At 39.7% G+C, this 18,125-nt stretch overlaps 1 protein-coding gene across 1 annotated transcript; it reads right to left on the bottom strand.

Annotated features, from left to right (window-relative positions):
- Positions 1-16,332: 16,332 nt before the first annotated feature.
- LOC146890807 (olfactory receptor 5V1-like) lies at positions 16,333-17,312 on the bottom strand. Its single transcript, XM_085680162.2, has one exon. The coding sequence runs from the start codon at positions 17,284-17,286 to the stop codon at positions 16,333-16,335; it is 954 nt and encodes a 317-aa protein (XP_085536288.2). The 5' UTR covers positions 17,287-17,312.
- Between the last annotated feature and the right edge of the window lie 813 nt (positions 17,313-18,125).

The following is an 18,125-nucleotide window of genomic DNA, read 5'->3' as shown; positions in this document are numbered from 1 at the left end:
AGATCGTGTGCTCCAGTGCAGGTCGAGTGCTGGACCCAGCTGGGCAGCGGGGAAGACAGTGCCCGATGGGGGTAGCAGAAGCCAAGGAAGTTAGCTGCGCGCCCCGCAAATGCGGTTCGCACTTAAGCTAGGAGCTGGCTAGTCAGGGTAAAGGCCGTGGGGCTGCAAATAGACCCCAGGTGCAGTGCGTGCTTCAGTTGCTCGCCCGTGCCACGGGGACTGGGTGGGGGGACACCTCACACACTCACACATTCGGGCGCCAGATGATGCCGCAGGGCGATCGGTAATGAAAAGTCCCTAGACTATCTTAATACAAAATATACAGCTTTAATAAACAGAAGTAAGACTTACACCAGTTTACACCAGAATGCAAACGATCCGTCCGGACTCAGGAGCCAGGCAAGAGAGAGCTAGTGGGAGCACACTCGCCAGGTTTATAGGTAAACTCTAGCCTAAGGGCAACACACCCCACAAACAGAATGTGTTTGGCTGAACTCCCCTATCAAGTATGCAGTGTAGGAGACTTGTAAACTTGTGCACTGTCTATCAAAAGCTTTGTAGCCATAGACCAGCATCTTTGCAATACTTCGTCTTACTATTCCAGCCTATAATAACTAACACTACATTTTAATCATCTTCAAATTAACTCTCACAAAGAAGTGGTACAGTATTTTTCTTTCTGTAGATGATCCATTTAACTTAACGTCAAAGCCTCTGGATGCATGTCTGTTATCATAAAAGGAAGGGTTTCTTTCTACTTTATACATGGGTGATATTCTGTTGTATAGACACAATATGTTGTGCTTACCCATTCATTTGGTGAACACAAATTTATATCTTGACAGTTATAAACAACATTGAATATATGTCTAAACATATTTGTATATACATATATATATATAAAATGTGTGATAAAATAATTTTACTTCTTTTTACATAATACACCTCCTTTGGATTCATATAACCAGTAGTGAAATGAATTGATAAAATCAAAAGTATTTTAATTTTTAAGGAGCTCCCATGTTGTTTTCTGGAATTGTTATAGAGATTTATGTTCCCAAAAGCCATTATCATAATCAATTCTCTGGCATACCTAAATAATAAACTAAATAAGATGAATGAATGAAGAGTAGTGCACATATATACATGCATAGACATATATGTGTATACATATAATTTGTCCATTTGTTAGAGTGATACATACATATATTTACACATTTACACACATATCTGTATACATCTATGCATTTGCTATCAATGAGGTTCCAATTTTATACACTCTGGAATAAGTGGCCTTAATAAAAAGAGGACACATTTTTGAGGTTTCTTTAATTTTCTTCCTTTTTCAAAAGAAATGAATCTTGTGTACAATTGACTGGAGGTTTGTGCACAGTCACCTGTTAATTTTTCTCTGAGGAGAACTTCAACTTCCAGGAGTTTATCTCACTATTGTTAAGTGGCTTGCCCCCACAGGCCTCTTCTGAGAATTATTTCTAAAGATCATAAAGCAAAGTTGAGACAGAGGCACTAGGGCTACTTAACAAGGAAGCCGCTCCTGGGGCTCACCTTGGGAATGATTAGTGTGTGACCTGTTGAATAGCCTTCCTCTTCAGAGAAGAGTTTGAACCTTAGCAATTATGTACTTTCTGACCTTATTAAAACATTAATAGCACTTCAATAACATGGTTGTCTGAGAGCTTTATAATGAGTCCCCAAGGGACCCACTAGGAGAATAAACTTTCTTGACAAGAGCAAGTTTCCAGGAGACCATTTCTAGATGCAGGAAAAGTGAAAACTGAAGGCATTAATCAGCTGCAGTGTGCTCTGTGTGCAGTAAGTGCATGATTTCCCAGTATAAATGTCTGAGAATGTAGAATCTCAGTGAAGATAACTGGGTCTTAGAAAAGACTGTGCTGGTGATTGCCACTTTACATTGAAAGAATTCAAATTCCAATTTTTTGATTCTTTGTTTTGTATTTAAATAGGTTTAAAATGATACAATGAAATATTACTAATGGCCTAGTTTCTTTAAATATTTCATTAAACAATAATCATCCAGGTGGTGGTGCACACCTTTAATTCCAGCACTCAGGAGGCAGAGGCAGATCTCTGAGTTTGAGGCCAGTCTAGTCTACAGAGTGAGTTCCAGGACAACCAGGTCTACACAGAGAAACCTTTCTCAAAATAACAACAAAAACAACAACAAAAATCTCTTTATAATTTTTAATATAAAGTAGTGTAAATGCTAAGACTATTGATTTTTTAAAGATGTGTGCTGAAGGGCATGATCGATCGGTAGTTAGAATTAACCAGACTAGCTTAATATAAAATATTTATCTTTAATAAACAGAAGAAAGGAAACTTGCAAAAACCAGGGTTCCAGCGATCCAGAAGCTCAGGGAACAAAAAGGGCAGAGGCAAGCGCACCTGGAGTTTTATCTATTTTCTTTGGCCCCAGGGGGACACACCCTAAACAGAATGTGATTGGCTGAGCTTCCCCATCAGTGCGCATATCAGCAATTTCTCCCAATCATTAGAAGGAAGCAATTCTGACCTACATAACAAATTAAGAACTCAACTGTTTATCAGAAATGATGATAATTCAGAACCTTCCTGCTGCTGTGAACCATAAAATGGTTGATGTATGAATTAACAGTATTAAGTATAGTCACAAACAATAAACCTTCTAGAAGCAGCTGTTATCATTTAGTTAACATAATAACCATGTGTTGTTTTCCAAACTTATTTTTCAAAGTATTTTGGGTCTGATTTTCTTTTTAAATTGGTTCATTTTACAAAAAGAAAGCCATTACAGAAATTGTTCTGGTGTTTAGTCATATTTTATCCAACTTAAAACCTATGTCTTCCAACTGTAAGTCTACTCAGGGTAGTGAGTACAGTATCTATTTTCACAGATGTTTATAGCAGTCAATGATTGCAACCCCTTCCTTGTCCACAGAGATTAAAACAGGATGGAAAGCTACATCTGGGGAAAGTAAACACTGGTCAATTTATTTGATTGAAAGTTTTGAAATGTAAAAATATAGGTTCTAATTACTGGTAACATAATCTCACTCACTCTGGCTCCTTCACAGAACGCAGCCATAAAGCCTGAGCAAACTGAAGAATCTAACAGAGCAAGGTGGAGAGTGAAGATGAGCAGCCAGACTGAGGAAAACTAGAAGATTTTAAAGCTCCACCAGAGGTTTTCATCCTTTCTTGAGGCAGTATCTAACAAAATCAGAATCAAAACATCACACTCTCTATAGCAAAAGGAGAGAAAACTCTAGGGAAAGCCCTCTAATTTTGACTCAAGGAACCTGAAAAGTACCTCTTATACTCAGAAGCCTAAAAGTTGTGTCTGTCATGGTTTCCCTAGAGAACAGAACCAGAAGACGTATGTGTGTGCACATGAGGCCGCGGCTATTTTAGTAGATTGACTCCCTGAATTATGGAGATTCTTAATTTCAAAACCACAGAGTGGATAAGCAGCAGACCTAAAAGGGAGCTGATGTTGCAAGACATGTCCAGAGGCTCTCAGCGTGAACACCAAGGAAAAGAAGGTGCTGTAGTGCAAGCCACATTTATCATTTCTGCTTTATTGGTGCTGTTTTCCCGTGCTGTGTTTCCATGCCCATCCAGTTCCGTGGTAACAGTAGCGTGGGTTTCACTGGGAGTGGAAGCTCTCAGTTCCTACTATAGAGCTACACTTCCATTGCAGTGGAGCTGAACAAATCACAGTCCCGTTCACATTCATCTCCCTTTCTTCTCTCCCTCTTCTGTTTCCCCCGTCCACAGAGTGATATTTCTGCCAATCATTCATCACAGAAGGCCTTTCCATCATCTAGTTTCTTCTTAAATTTCTTATTTCTGTGTCTTAAACCTTTCTTTGTAGAGGTCATCTACCCTCTTGACTAGGTTTATTCCTAGATATTTTAAGAGAGGAGTGGGTAAGCAAAGAGGAGATGATATGTCCATCATTTCCAGACAATAAACCAGCAAAGTCCCAACACTAATAAAAATTTCAATGAAAAATAATACAACTAACTAGAGAAATAACCAACCAAATCACAGGAAATAGTAAACATCTCCAATAGTAACTCTAGCTGTGAATTGCCTTAGCTCTCTGATGTAGGATTCCCCTCTGTATGCCATAAATGTGTTTTGTTACCGTTAGTTAATAAAGAAGCTGCTTTGGTTCTCTGGCAAGGCAGAATAGAGCAAGGCAGGAATTCCAAGCAGAGATAGAGCAGAAAAGAAGGTGGAGTCAAGAAGAGGCCATGTAGCTGACAAAGGAGAAAGACGGAGCCGCCAGCCAGAACCGTACTGATAAACCATGAACCTCATGGTAAAATGTAAAAATGGGTTAACTTAAGATGTAAGAGTTAGTTAATAAAACTCCTAAGCTAATAGGCTTATGTTGTAATTAATATAGTTTCTGTGTAATTATTCGGATCTTGGGCGGCCCTGAACAAACGAGCAGCCTATGCCTACAAAATGGCACCCAAACATTTGGGGTCAATATCCGCCACCTACTTCAGGTCCCTGTGCTTGTGTGCCCACTCGGAGATGAGAGGAAAATAGCTGAGACCATGCCCAGAGCTGTCAGTGCTCCCTGCCTGGGCAGGTAGTGGGATCAGGTCTGCTAGGAGTGCACATGCAGCAGGGCATGTCAGATTCCCTCTGCCATATAAAGAGATATTCCCAGACCACACAGTGTGCTACATGGCAGATTTAGCTTTTACTCAGGTAAAAAGTGTTTAGATGCTGCATGTTGCTACCCAGAGTTGAGGTGGTGAGGATGACTCCTACCTGGCAGTCCCAGAGCTGGTGGTGAACTGTCTCCACCATATTGAAAGTCTGAGAGGAGAGAGGCAGAGCCTGCATCCAGGGTCACTACAACCAAAGTGCTCACCAGTTTAAAAGCACTCCTGGTCAGAAAATTATTACAGATACACAATAAAGACAGATTCAGATTTTTTTTAAAAAAAAAAAGACTTCTAAATGGATCACAGTGTTGGATAAATGTACATAGTCTTGGTAGAGAGAAGAAATCGTTATTTTAAAAAGTAAATGGTTTAAAGATAGAGTACAGACAATCATGGATTAAAGGAGAAAAGAAAAATAAGCCACATAAAGATGTTAACTACACAGAGAGCCTCATGGTAAAATATAAAATCTTAAAAATAGGTTAATTTAAGATGTAAGAGTTAGTTAATAAAAAGTCTAAACTAATAGGCCAAGCAATGTTGTAATTAATATAGTTGCTGTGTGATCATTTGGGTCTTGGGTGGCCAGGGACAAACGAGCAGCCTCTGCCTACAGCTCTCCAATTAAAAGATGCAGAGCAGATGACTACAGAAAGGAATGAAGTCCAACCACCTGTTATCTCTGAGAAGTGCCCATCATTACCAAAGTCCCCGCAGATAAGGGTTAAAGAATGAAAGCCAACAACATATAAGACAAATGGAAGCCAACTTGATGCGGCCATTCTGATAATATAGAATTCAAACCAAAGTTGAGAGGAAGAAATAGAAGAGTCCCGGGGTGGGCACCGCGGGCCAGGTTAGGCGGTGAGTGCAAAGGGACTGGAGTCCCTTTGTTCCAAAAGCCGGCCTGCAGCAAGCCAAGACTGCAGGCAGGGGCACCTCTGACCAGCAAGGGACTCTGATCCTGTGGAGGGGTAAGTGTATTGTTCCTGACCGCCACACAAGGCCGGTTAGGGAACACACAATATTCCCGCCACCCTTATCTCCCTGACTACTCCAAAGGGGCAGCTTTCCCAGCTAATCCCTCTCTCCTGCAACGCCATCCCAGCTTTCTGCCTGGAACCCATACCCTCCCCTCTCCTTTTTTCGGGGCTTAAATTCCTCCATCTCAGCCGGGGTGGGCACCGCGGGACGTACAGGCGGTGAGTGCAAATGGACGGAAATCCCTTTGTTCTAATAGCCTGCCTGCAGCAACCTAAGGCTGCAGGCAAAGTGATTCCTGAATAGCAAGGGGCATTAATCCAGTAGCAAAAGACCCAGCGGAGGGAAGAACCATTGGAGAGCATCTGAAGGAAGAGATGGGCAGGTGCCAAGGCAAGAATTCCTCCAACAATCTGAAAAACAACACGAAAACACCAGATTCCAGCGATCTTATGACAGAAGGACTTGAACACCCTATACCGGAAGAAGTGGAAAACAGTGTCATTATAAAAGCAATAGAGTCTCTTAAACAGGGTATGAATAACTCACTTAAAGAAATAGAAGAGAAATATAACAAAAAGATGGAAGAAATGAGTAAAGAAATGGAAGACAAATATAACAAAAAGTTTGAAGAAATAAGTAAATTCGTAAATGATACCCTGGGAAACCAAGAAAAAACAATCAAACAGGTAATGGAATCAGTTCAAAAATTGAAAACTGAAATGGAGGCAGTGAAGAAAACACAAAGCGAGGACCGGCTGGATATGGAAAATCTAGGTAAACAAACAGAGACTTCAGGAACAAGCATAACCAATAGAATACAAGAGATAGAAGAACGAATCTCAGATTATGAAGACACCATAGAGAAAATAAATGCCCTGACCAAAGAAAACAGCAAATCCAACAAATTCTCATCACAAAACATTCAGGAAATATGGGACATAATAAAAAAACCAAATCTAAGAATAATAGGAGTAGAAGAAGGAGAAGAATTGCAGACCAAAGGTCCAGAAAATATATTCAACAAAATTATAGAAGAAAACTTTCCCATCCTAAAGAGTGATATTCCTATGAAGGTGCAAGAAGCATACAGAACACCGAATAGACTGGATCAGAAAAAAACATCCCCTCGCCATATAATAATCAAAACACAAAGCATTCAGATTAAAGAAAGGATATTAAGAGCTGCAAAGGAAAAAGGTCAAGTAACCTATAAAGGTAAACCTATCAGACTTACACCAGACTTCTCTATAGAAACCATGAAAGCCAGAAGGTCCTGGATAGAGGTACTGCAGAAACTAAGGGACCATGGATGCAAGCCCAGATTAATATACCCAGCCAAGCTTTCATTCACTATCAACGGAGAAAACAAAATATTCCAGGATAAAAACAAATTTAAACAATACGTAACTACTAATCCAGCCTTACAGAGAATATTAGAAGGAAAATTACATCCCAAGGAATCCAACATTGCCAACACTGACTACAATAACTCAGACATCTAGCGACCCTTCACTAGCACAACCCAAAGAAGGAAAACACATACACTCTACTACCCAAAAAAAAAAAAATGACTCGAGTCAACAACCACTGGTCATTAATATCTCTTAATATCAATGGACTCAATTCACCTATAAAGAGGCACAGACTTAGAGATTGGATACGAAAACAGGATCCAACATTCTGCTGTTTACAAGAAACACACCTCAACCACAAAGACAGACACCTACTCAGAGTAAAGGGTTGGGAAAAGGTTTTCCAAGCAAATGGACCTAAGAAACAAGCGGGTGTGGCCATTCTAATATCTAACAAAATCGACTTCAAACTAAAATCAATCAGAAGAGATGGAGATGGACATTTCATACTCATAACAGGAACAACTCACCAGGAAGAAGTCTCAATCCTGAATATCTATGCCCCTAATATAAAGGCACCCACTTATGTAAAAGAAACTCTTCTAGAACTCAAGGCAGTCATCAAACCACACACGCTAATAGTAGGAGACTTCAACACTCCTCTCTCACCAATGGACAGGTCAATCAGACAGAAACCAAACAGAGAATTAAGAGATTTATTGGAGGTATTGAATCAAATGGACTTAACAGACATCTATAGAACACTCCACCCAAATAGGAAAGAATATACCTTCTTCTCTGCAGTTCATGGAACCTTCTCGAAGATTGACCACATACTCGGTAACAAAGCAAACTTCCACAGATACAAAAAAATATTAGTAACCACCTGTGTCTTGTCAGATCACCATGGATTAAAATTAGAATTCAACAACAATGCTAATCCCAGGAAGTCAACAAACTCATGGAAGTTGAACAGTCAACTACTAAATCACCCCTGGGTCAAGGACGAAATTAAGAAAGAAATTAAAGACTTCCTTGAATTTAATGAAAACAAAGACACAACATACTCAAACCTATGGGACACTATGAAAGCAGTGCTAAGAGGAAAGTTCATAGCAATAGGTGCCCAAATAAAGAAAACGGAGAAAGCACACATTGGAGACCTAACAGCACACTTGAAAGCTCTAGAAAAAAAAGAAGCTGATTCACCCAGGAGGAGTAGAAGACTGGAAATAATCAAACTGAGGGCTGAAATCAACAAAATAGAAACAGAGAAAACAATCCAAAGAATCAATGAATCAAAAAGCTGGTTCTTGGAGAAAATCAACAAGATTGACAAACCCCTATCCAAACTAATCAAACGGCAGAGAGAGAACGTGCAAATTAATAGGATCAGAAATGAAAAGGGGGACATAACCACAGACACAGAGGAAATTCAGAGTATCATTAGATCTTACTACGAAAGTTTATATGCCACAAAGTTGGAAAATGTAAAAGAAATGGACATTTTTTTAGATAAGTACCATATACCAAAGTTTAACCAAGAACAGGTGAACAATCTAAATAGACCTGTTAGTCGCGAAGAATTAGAAGCTGTTATCAAAAATCTCCCTACCAAAAAAAGCCCAGGACCAGATGGTTTCAATGCAGAATTCTACCAGAACTTCCAGGAAGAGCTAATACCTATACTCCTTAACGTATTCCACAATATAGAAACAGAAGAGTCATTGCCTAACTCCTTTTATGAAGCTACAGTTACCCTAATACCAAAACCACACAAAGACACAACCAAGAAAGAGAATTACAGGCCAATCTCACTCATGAACATTGACGCGAAAATTCTCAATAAAATACTGGCAAACCGTATCCAAGAGCACATTAGAAAAATTATCCATTATGATCAAGTCGGCTTCATTCCAGAGATGCAGGGCTGGTTCAACATTCGCAAATCTATCAATGTAATCCATCATATAAATAAACTGAAAGAAAAAAACCATATGATCATCTCACTAGATGCTGAAAAAACATTTGACAAAATTCAACACCCATTTATGATAAAGGTGTTGGAGAGACTGGGGATACAAGGATCATACCTAAATATAATAAAAGCAATATACAGCAAGCCGACAGCTAACATCAAACTGAATGGAGAGAAACTCAAAGCCTTTCCACTAAAATCAGGAACGCAACAAGGCTGTCCACTCTCTCCATACCTCTTCAATATAGTGCTTGAAGTTCTAGCAATAGCAATAAGACAACATAAGGAGATCAAGGGGATTCATATTGGAAAGGATGAAGTCAAACTTTCATTATTTGCTGACGATATGATAGTTTACATAAGTGACCCCAAAAACTCTACCAAAGAACTCCTACAGCTGATAAACACCTTTAGTAACGTGGCAGGATACAAGATCAACTCCAAAAAATCAGTGGCCTTCCTATACACAAAGGATAAAGAAGCAGAGAGGGAAATCAGAGAAACATCACCTTTCATGATAGCCACAAATAGCATAAAATATCTTGGGGTTACTCTAACCAAGGAAGTGAAAGACCTATTTGACAAAAACTTTAAGTCTTTGAAGAAAGAAATTGAGGAGGATACCAGAAAATGGAAAGACCTCCCCTGCTCTTGGATTGGGAGAATCAACATAGTAAAAATGGCAATTCTACCAAAAGCAATCTATAGATTCAATGCAATCCCCATCAAAATCCCATCAAACTTCTTCACAGACCTTGAGAGAACAATAATCAAGTTTATATGGCAAAACAAAAAACCCAGGATAGCCAAAACAATCTTATACAATAAAGGAACTTCAGGAGGCATTACCATCCCTGACTTCAAACTCTATTATAGAGCTACAGTATTGAAAACAGCTTGGTATTGGCATAAGAACAGAGAAATCGACCTTTGGAATCGAATAGAAGACCCGGATATTAACCCACAAACCTATGAGCACCTAATTTTTGACAAGGGAGCTAAAGGTATACAATGGAAGAAGGAAAGCATCTTTAACAAATGGTGCTGGCATAACTGGATGTCAACCTGTAAAAAAATGAAAGTAGATCCATATCTATCACCATGCACAAAAATCAAGTCCAAATGGATTAAAGACATCAACATTAATCCGTCCACTTTGAACCTGATAGAAGAGAAAGTGGGAAGTAGTCTACAAGATATAGGCACAGGAGCCCTCTTCCTAAGTAGGACCCCAGCAGCACAGACAATAAGAGAAACAATGAATAAATGGGATCTACTGAAACTGAGAAGCTTCTGTAAAGCAAAGGACACTGTCAGTAGGACAAAAAGGCTGCCTTCTGACTGGGAGAAGATCTTCACCAACCCCTCATCAGACAAAGGACTGATCTCCAAAATATACAAAGAACTCAAGAAACTAGGCACTAAATCTCTAATTAACCCAATTAAAAAATGGGGTACTGAACTGAACAGAGAATTCACAACAGATGAACTTCGAATGGCCAGAAGACACTTAAGGTCATGCTCAACCTCCTTAGCGATCAGGGAAATGCAAATCAAAACCACTTTGAGATACCATCTTACACCTGTCAGAATAGCTAAAGTCAAAAACACCAACGATAGCCTATGCTGGAGAGGATGTGGGGTGAGGGGAACACTCATCCATTGTTGGTGGGAATGCAAACTCGTGCAGCCACTGTGGAAATCAGTGTGGCGGTTTCTCAGGAAACTGGGAGTCAACCTCCCTCAGGACCCAGCAATTCCACTCTTGGGAATATACCCTAAAGATTCCCTAACATACTACAAAAGCATTTGTTCTACTATGTTCATAGCAGCACTATTTGTAATAGCCAGAACCTGGAAACAGCCTAGGTGCCCCTCAATAGAAGAATGGATAAAAAAGGTGTGGAACATATACACATTAGAGTTTTACTCAGCGGTAAAAAACAATGACATCTTGAATTTTGCATGCAAATGGATGGAAATAGAAAACGCTTTACTGAGTGAGGTGAGCCAGACCCAAAAAGAGGAACATGGTATGTATTCACTCATTAGTGGATTCTAACCATAATTAAAGGTCTTTGAGCCTATTATTCGTGATCCTAGAGAAGCTAAATAAGAAGATGAACCTGATGAAGATTATTTACCTATCCACCAGGAGGTAGGAAATAGACAAGAGTCCCAGGTAACCTCGGGTGCATGGGGGGGTGGGAGGGTTGATGGAAGGGGAGAGGGTTAGAGAGAAGGGAGTAGGGGAGGAATGGGGAAAGCTCGTTGGCCTGGGATGGGGGGGAGGGAGGGAGGATGAATATGGGATCAGGGAAGAATCTATTTCAACTAAGGGAGTCATTTTAGGGTTTACAGGAGACTTGATTATATATGGGATCCCAGGTCCAAGGAGAGATCCCCCAGATTGTTCTCTGGACAGAGGAGAGGGTGCCTGAATCGGCCTTGGCCCATAACCATACTGATGTATATTTTGCTTGTCACCATAGATCCTTCATCTGGCGAAGGACGGCGATAAAGTCGGAGACCCACACTGGAGCACCGGACTGAGCCCCCCGAGGTCCAAATGAGGAACAGAAGGAGGAAGAACATGAAAAACGAAATCAGTACTGCGAGGGATGCTATCACCCACTGATACAATGGAACGGATCTAATGAGAGTTTACCAAGGCCAGTTGGACTGGGACTGAACGAGGAAGTGATATAACCAGATTCTCGGAATTTGACCAGATTCTCTGAATGTGGCTGGCCCGGAGTCTTTCTGAAAAGCCATTGACTATGACACTGGGACCTGTTTCCTCTACATATTCTGGATTTTGGGGATCAAGTCAGTTTGGACACTCACCTCCTGGACCTGGAGGGGGGGGGAGGAACTTGAACTTCCACAGGGCAGGAAACCCTGACTGCCCTAAGGGATGAAGAGGGAGGAGGAGAGGGAGTGGGGGGAGTGGGAGGGTGTTGGGAAGAGGGGCGGAAATGGAAACTTTTATAATTTAATAAAATTTACTTTAAAAAAAAAAGAAAAGAAAAAAGAAATAGAAGAGTCAACTAAAGAGTTAACACCACCGCTTCCTCAAGTTGTTCCACAAGATGAAAGAATTGCGTCGACTCTGTAAACTGCTTTGGGTAGTATAGCCAAATTACAATATAACTTCTGCCAATCTCTAGGCATGGCAGGGCTTTCCATCATCTAGTGTCTGAAACTGAAAGTTTCTTTTTACAGTGTCTTAAAGTTTTCCTTTAAAGGGCATTTACCTCCTTTCTAGTTATATCATTTTTAAGATAGTATAAGTAAGATATCTTTCCCAATATTTTCTCATTCAGTTTGTTATTGGTGTGTACAAAACTACTGATTCTATGTATTGATTGTGTATCAGGAAACTTTATTGAAAGTGTTTATCATATTTAATTTTTTTTCTGGTTGATTGTGAGGGTATTTCAAGGTAGAACCATGCCATTTACAAATAAGCAAAACTAACTAACTTCCTACTTTCTAATTTTTATCTACTTTGTGTCTCTCTCTCTTATTTTGTTGCTCAAACAAAAACTTTTATTGTTGTATTCAATAAGGATAGAAGAGTTGTCACCTTTGTCTTGTTACAGATGTTAGAGGTGGTGCCTCAATTCTCCCTAGTTTGTAAAATGTCTGTGCTTTTGTCATATGTCAAACCTTTATTATTTTGAAGTACGTTCCATCTATCCCTATTTTCTTCAAGACACTATCATAAAGCTGTTTTAGACTGGCAGATGCTTTTTCTACATCTTTTGTGATGATAATGTGATTTTTGACATTAAGTCTATTAATATTGCACATTACATGTTTGATTTGCACATTGTGATTCTAAGTTTTAAAGGCCAACTTGTCACAACTTCTAACCACCTCATCAGGGATCCTCATTTGTGGGATTGTCTTGATTTCCTTAATTGATGAGGGAAGATCCACCCAAATAGAAATGGTGCCTTCTGCTGGCAGTCTAGATTAGAAAAGATAGCAGGCACAGAAGGAAGGTTGCCTTGTTTGCCTTTTGCCCACTTGACTTTCCCTTTCACTGCTGAGTTAATTTACCCTTTTACAACAGCTGCTGATTTCTTTGCTGATGTTAGGACAAGTTTCCCAGGCTTCCAACATGGACTGAGGACCAAGGGATCTCCAGGATCCCTCTGAGTTTCACCTCCAGACTGGGACTGGCACCTAGCCTTTTAGACTGAACAATTACTGAGTACTTAGTCTGTTAGGTGTGGGGCAGCAGTTATTGAACTATTTAAACCATATTGTGTAAGCTGATTTAGTAAATCATGTGTGTGTGCTCATGTTCTATTATATTCTGTCTCCTCTAGAGACTCCTAACTAATGTCTGCACATACTGAACCAACCTTGTCTCCCACAGATAAAAACAACTTGACTACAATGTATTATTTTAATGTGATCTTGAATTCAGATTGCAGGTATTTTATAGTCTTTTTGAGTCTATGTTCACTAGAAAATTGGTCTTTACCTCTTACTTGCTTGGTAAAAAAATATAAAAACAAAAATTTAATAGTAATATAGGACCCATACCTTTTCTTACAAGGTTTTACATAACTAAAAAATTTTACTACCTCTCAAAATTCCTATTTTATTTGCTATACATTTTATATCATGGTTTTCTATATTTTTGGAAGAATGTTTCCTAAGCTTAAGAAACTCTATACAATAGCTACATGAACCTAAAAAATTCCACTGGGATATTCCATCTTGTGATAGAGTTAGAACTTTCAACTGAAATATCTGATTGTTTTTCTAACATGAAGGTGTTAAATTTGGTCCATTGTAGCAGCTGATAAAATTAAATTAATTACCCCAAATGATGTGGAAGTGAAATATCATCTCACCACAGTTGCATTTCTCTGTTAAAAATCAAAGAACAAGCTAGATGTAATCTGGTGGTGATCGTGTTTAGGTACATATGAATCCACAGAGACTGTGGCAGTATGCGCAAGACCTGCACTGGTTCAAACCAGACCAAATCCCAGGGTGGGAAAGAAGACCTGAACACAAAGGCCCACCCCTAACAAAGGAGCTATTTGCAAAAGTAAAATCAGTTTTCCTCAATGGGGTGACACTGAATTTATCAACTACACTCTATCAGGCCCCGTGACCTGGAGTTGCGAACTGACAGAAAGTCAATTACATCTCGTGTGTGTGTGTGTGTGTGTGTGTGTGTGTGTGTGTGTATGTGTGTGTTTCTTGTTTTGGCCTTTTTGTCTTACTGTTTGTTTGTTTATTTTGATGTTTATTTCTGTGTTTTTTTAAGAGAGAAGAACATAAAATTAGGTAGGTGGGAGGTGGCAATAATTTGAAAAACATGATCAAAATAATTAGTATGAAAATTTTTTAATTAAAAAGGAAAAAAAAGGTAGAATCTAAATGTCAAAAGTCTTTGTTACTCATTTTACTGAATATGTCATGGTATACAGTGCATATATTAGTACATTTTTATTTGATAAAATAAATTTCTTCTTTTTTCTTTTGATCGTTGTTCACTTTATTTATTCTCCCCTCTTTTTTATTACTTTATAAATAATACCAATCAAAATTCCCACTTCCTTCCCTCCTCCCACTTCCCTTCTTCTCCTCCACACATCCTCCCCCCTCCAGTTCCTGTGGGAAGCCCTGTGGGAAGTCCAAGGCCCTCCCACCTACATCCAGGTTTAGGAAGGTATGCATCCAAAGAGATTAGGATCCCAAAAAGCCAGTCCATGCAGTAGAGACAAATCCCAGTGCTATTGTTATTGGCCCCTCAGTCAGCCCCCCCCCCACCCCGTTGTCAGCCACATTCAGAGAGTCCAGTTTGATCCCATGCTTGTTCATTCCCAGTCCAGCTGGAGTTGTTGAGCTCCCATTGGCTCAGGCAAACTGTCTCAGTGGGTGGACCAACCCCTCGTGGTCCTTACTTCCTTGCTCATATTCTCCCTCCTCTGCTCTTCAACTGGACCTTGGGAGCTCAGTCCAGTGAATAAATTTCTTCTTTATGTTAAGCTATGCTTACTTTAAAAAATAAAGTTTGAAAGCATTACTTACAAAGAAAAGGATAAAAATATGGCAAACATTTAAGGAGTACCATTCACATTTTTAAAAATTTTTCATTATGTTTGTGTGTGCATACGTGCGTGCATGCACATGTGTGTGTGTGTGTGTGTGTGTGTGTGTGTGTGTGTGTGTGTGTGCCATGATGTGTGAATAAATGCCAGAGAACAAATTGTAAGTTGCCATGTGAGACCATAGGATCAAACTCAGGTCATCAGGCTTAACAAGAGCCTTTACCTGCTGAGTCACCTCAGAGGCCTCTCATTTCTTTATGCATAGAAAATACAGAACTGTTGCTAAAACTCCTTGCCACAAAGAGATGTAAACAATGTATACACCTTCTCCTAAGATCCCAAGAGCAAACAAAAGCACAATTCTGCCAAAGTTCACTCTGTGAATGGTTTATTGAGCTTACTTACAGAGCATAGGTGAAGGGTAACTTAAGGGTTGTGGATGCTCCTCCTCCAACAGGCTGCATCTGAAAAGCATTATCAAGCAGGGATGAGGTTTTCTCCACAGTCCCTTAATGGAGACTCTTCCTCAGGCCTAAATACTCTAGCCTTTCCCTGAGTCCATGATGCATACAACAGGTGGCAGGGAACACCTGAAAACTCAGGTGAGGTCTTGTGACCCTCTCAACCCTCCACGAGAGGATATAAACATAAACAATCTCAGATGGGATGAATTTTCATAACGGGGTGAAGTTGAATGTCCCAAGATGGCAGTTGTTTGACTCGGAGGACTGTCACTCATGGCAAGTAATAAACCATAAAGTCTACCAGGGAAATATGGAATGAGGGGCACCATCTTTTGATGGGGATTCCAAAATTGAAAAGACAAATAAAAGGATAGAAACTTAAAGAAGAAAGTCCATTAAGACTAACAAAAGCTCAGATATATACACTTAAGTCTGAGTGTGCTAACACTTACGATTTATGTCCAAATATCATGATCAAATATTTTTAAAAGATTTATTTATTATTATGTATACAGTGTTCTGTCTGCATGTCTGCCTGCAGGCCAGAAGAGGACAGCAGGTCTCGTTACAGATGGTTGTGAGTCACCATGTGGTTGCTGGAAATTGAACTGAGGACCTCTGGAAGAACAGTCAGTGCTCTTAATTTCTGAGTCATCTCTCCAGTTCTCACAATCAGATTTTAAGTTAAACATAACTAGGAATAGCTGAGAGATATAAAAGTTAACTTTCTAATATAAGATTATGGACTACAGGTAAGAGAGGTTACATATCAGAAGAGAAGATGAGTGGCTGCCATTTTCTCCCTATGGTCTTCACAGCCTTTTTGATATCCTTATTTCTCAAAGTATAAATTACAGGGTTCAGCATGGGGGTGACAACACTATACAGCACTGAGATCAATCTGTCTTTCTCTAGTGAGTAAGATGAGATGGGCCGCACATATGTGAATATGGCACTGCCGTAATAGAGAAGAACAATAAGCAGGTGGGAGGCACAGGTAGAAAAGGCTTTGTGCCTCCCCTCGGAGGACTGGATCCTCAGGATACTGGAGATGATGTAAAGGTAGGAAAGGATGATGCACAGGAAAGGAGTCCAACCTATGAAGATTCCAATGGATAGCAAAGTCAGTTCATTGATGGAAGTATCCCCACAAGACAAGATCAGCAAAGGAGGTATGTCACAGAAGAAATAATTGATCTGATTGTTACCACAGAAGGGCAAGTGGAAGGTCAGAACTGTGTGCACCACTGAGTTGAGAAATCCACCTGTCCAGCATGAGGCTGCTAGCCAGCTGCACAGGGCCTTGTTCATGATAAATGGATACCTTAAGGGCTTGCAGATGGCAATGTATCGGTCGTATGCCATTGCTGCCAGGAGGAGACACTCTGAGCCTACCAAGAAAATAAATGCAAAGAGTTGGACCACACAGCCTCCATAGGAAATTGTTTTCTTCTCTGACAAAAGATGTACCATCATCTGGGGGACATTGGTAGTGGTGTAGCCAACGTCAATAAAGGCAAGATTTCGCAGAAAATAATACATGGGTGTATGTAGGTGGGAATCAGCCATGGTCACCACGATGATAAAAATATTCCCCCCTAAAGTACATATGTAAGTCAGAAAGAAGATGGTGAAGAGTAAAAACTGCAATTTATTCAGGTTGGAGAACCCCAAGATGATGAATTCAGATGGAGCTGTTTGATTCTTTCCTTCCATGATGTCAGCTCTTTTCTCTTTATAAATTTAACAAACAGATACATAGATAATAGTCTGCAAACCAAGAAAACAAGTGTTGTTACCGATAATGTCACCACCAACTGGATACCAAACCACAAGTAGAACATTTCTTTGCATGGCACAATCCATAACTGCCACTCAAGACATATGTACATACTCCCAGTGTTTCACCCAAGAAGCAAATCCCTGTGAAATACACAGTACTATCATTTTTAACTAAAGAGAAATCACAGCAGGACTCACTGTCTTCTAAGGGTGCTCTCCTGATAATGGCTATGTCAAGCTCTTCTGCATTTTCTTGATGATGTAAAAATATGCTGCATGATATAGTTTATAGAAAGCCTGACCTTCAGATCCTACTGTATGGCCATCTCTATCCCTCCTTCCCATCTTAAGGTAAGAACATACAATATGTGTCTTCCTTTTTCTCATTAAAATTAATGTGTTTGCAAAAAAACTTAAGTCAATATACCACATAGACACTTGCACATCCATGTTTGTTTCTGTATTTACCACAATAACTACAAATGGAACCAGCCCAGATATCCACCAACAAATGATTGGATTGTTTTCAAGTATGGTATGTATATGCAATGATATTTATGGTTAAGAATCAGTTAATATTATTCCATATAAATGCATTAATCTTGACTTTTGGCATAAATCAAGAATGCCAGTATGATATTAGGTACAGCAAACAGCTACAGTCATCCAAAAGAAAGTGGTTTTACAAAGAAACTACTGGGCCGGAGAGATTGCTCAGCAAGTGAAGGAGCTTACAGATAAAGCTGAGGACTCGAGTTCAGTCTTCAGAATCC

Source organism: Myodes glareolus, chromosome 18 (genome assembly GCF_982192425.1).
Source record: "Myodes glareolus chromosome 18, mMyoGla1.1, whole genome shotgun sequence".
Taxonomy (NCBI): Eukaryota; Metazoa; Chordata; class Mammalia; order Rodentia; family Cricetidae; genus Myodes; species Myodes glareolus.
This window is presented reverse-complemented; position numbering and strand designations above follow the sequence as displayed.

Coding starts and splice junctions, on each gene's coding strand:
- LOC146890807 (XM_085680162.2), bottom strand. CDS start 17,286: ATGGAAGGAAAGAATCAAACAGCTCCATCTGAATTCATCATCTTGGGG.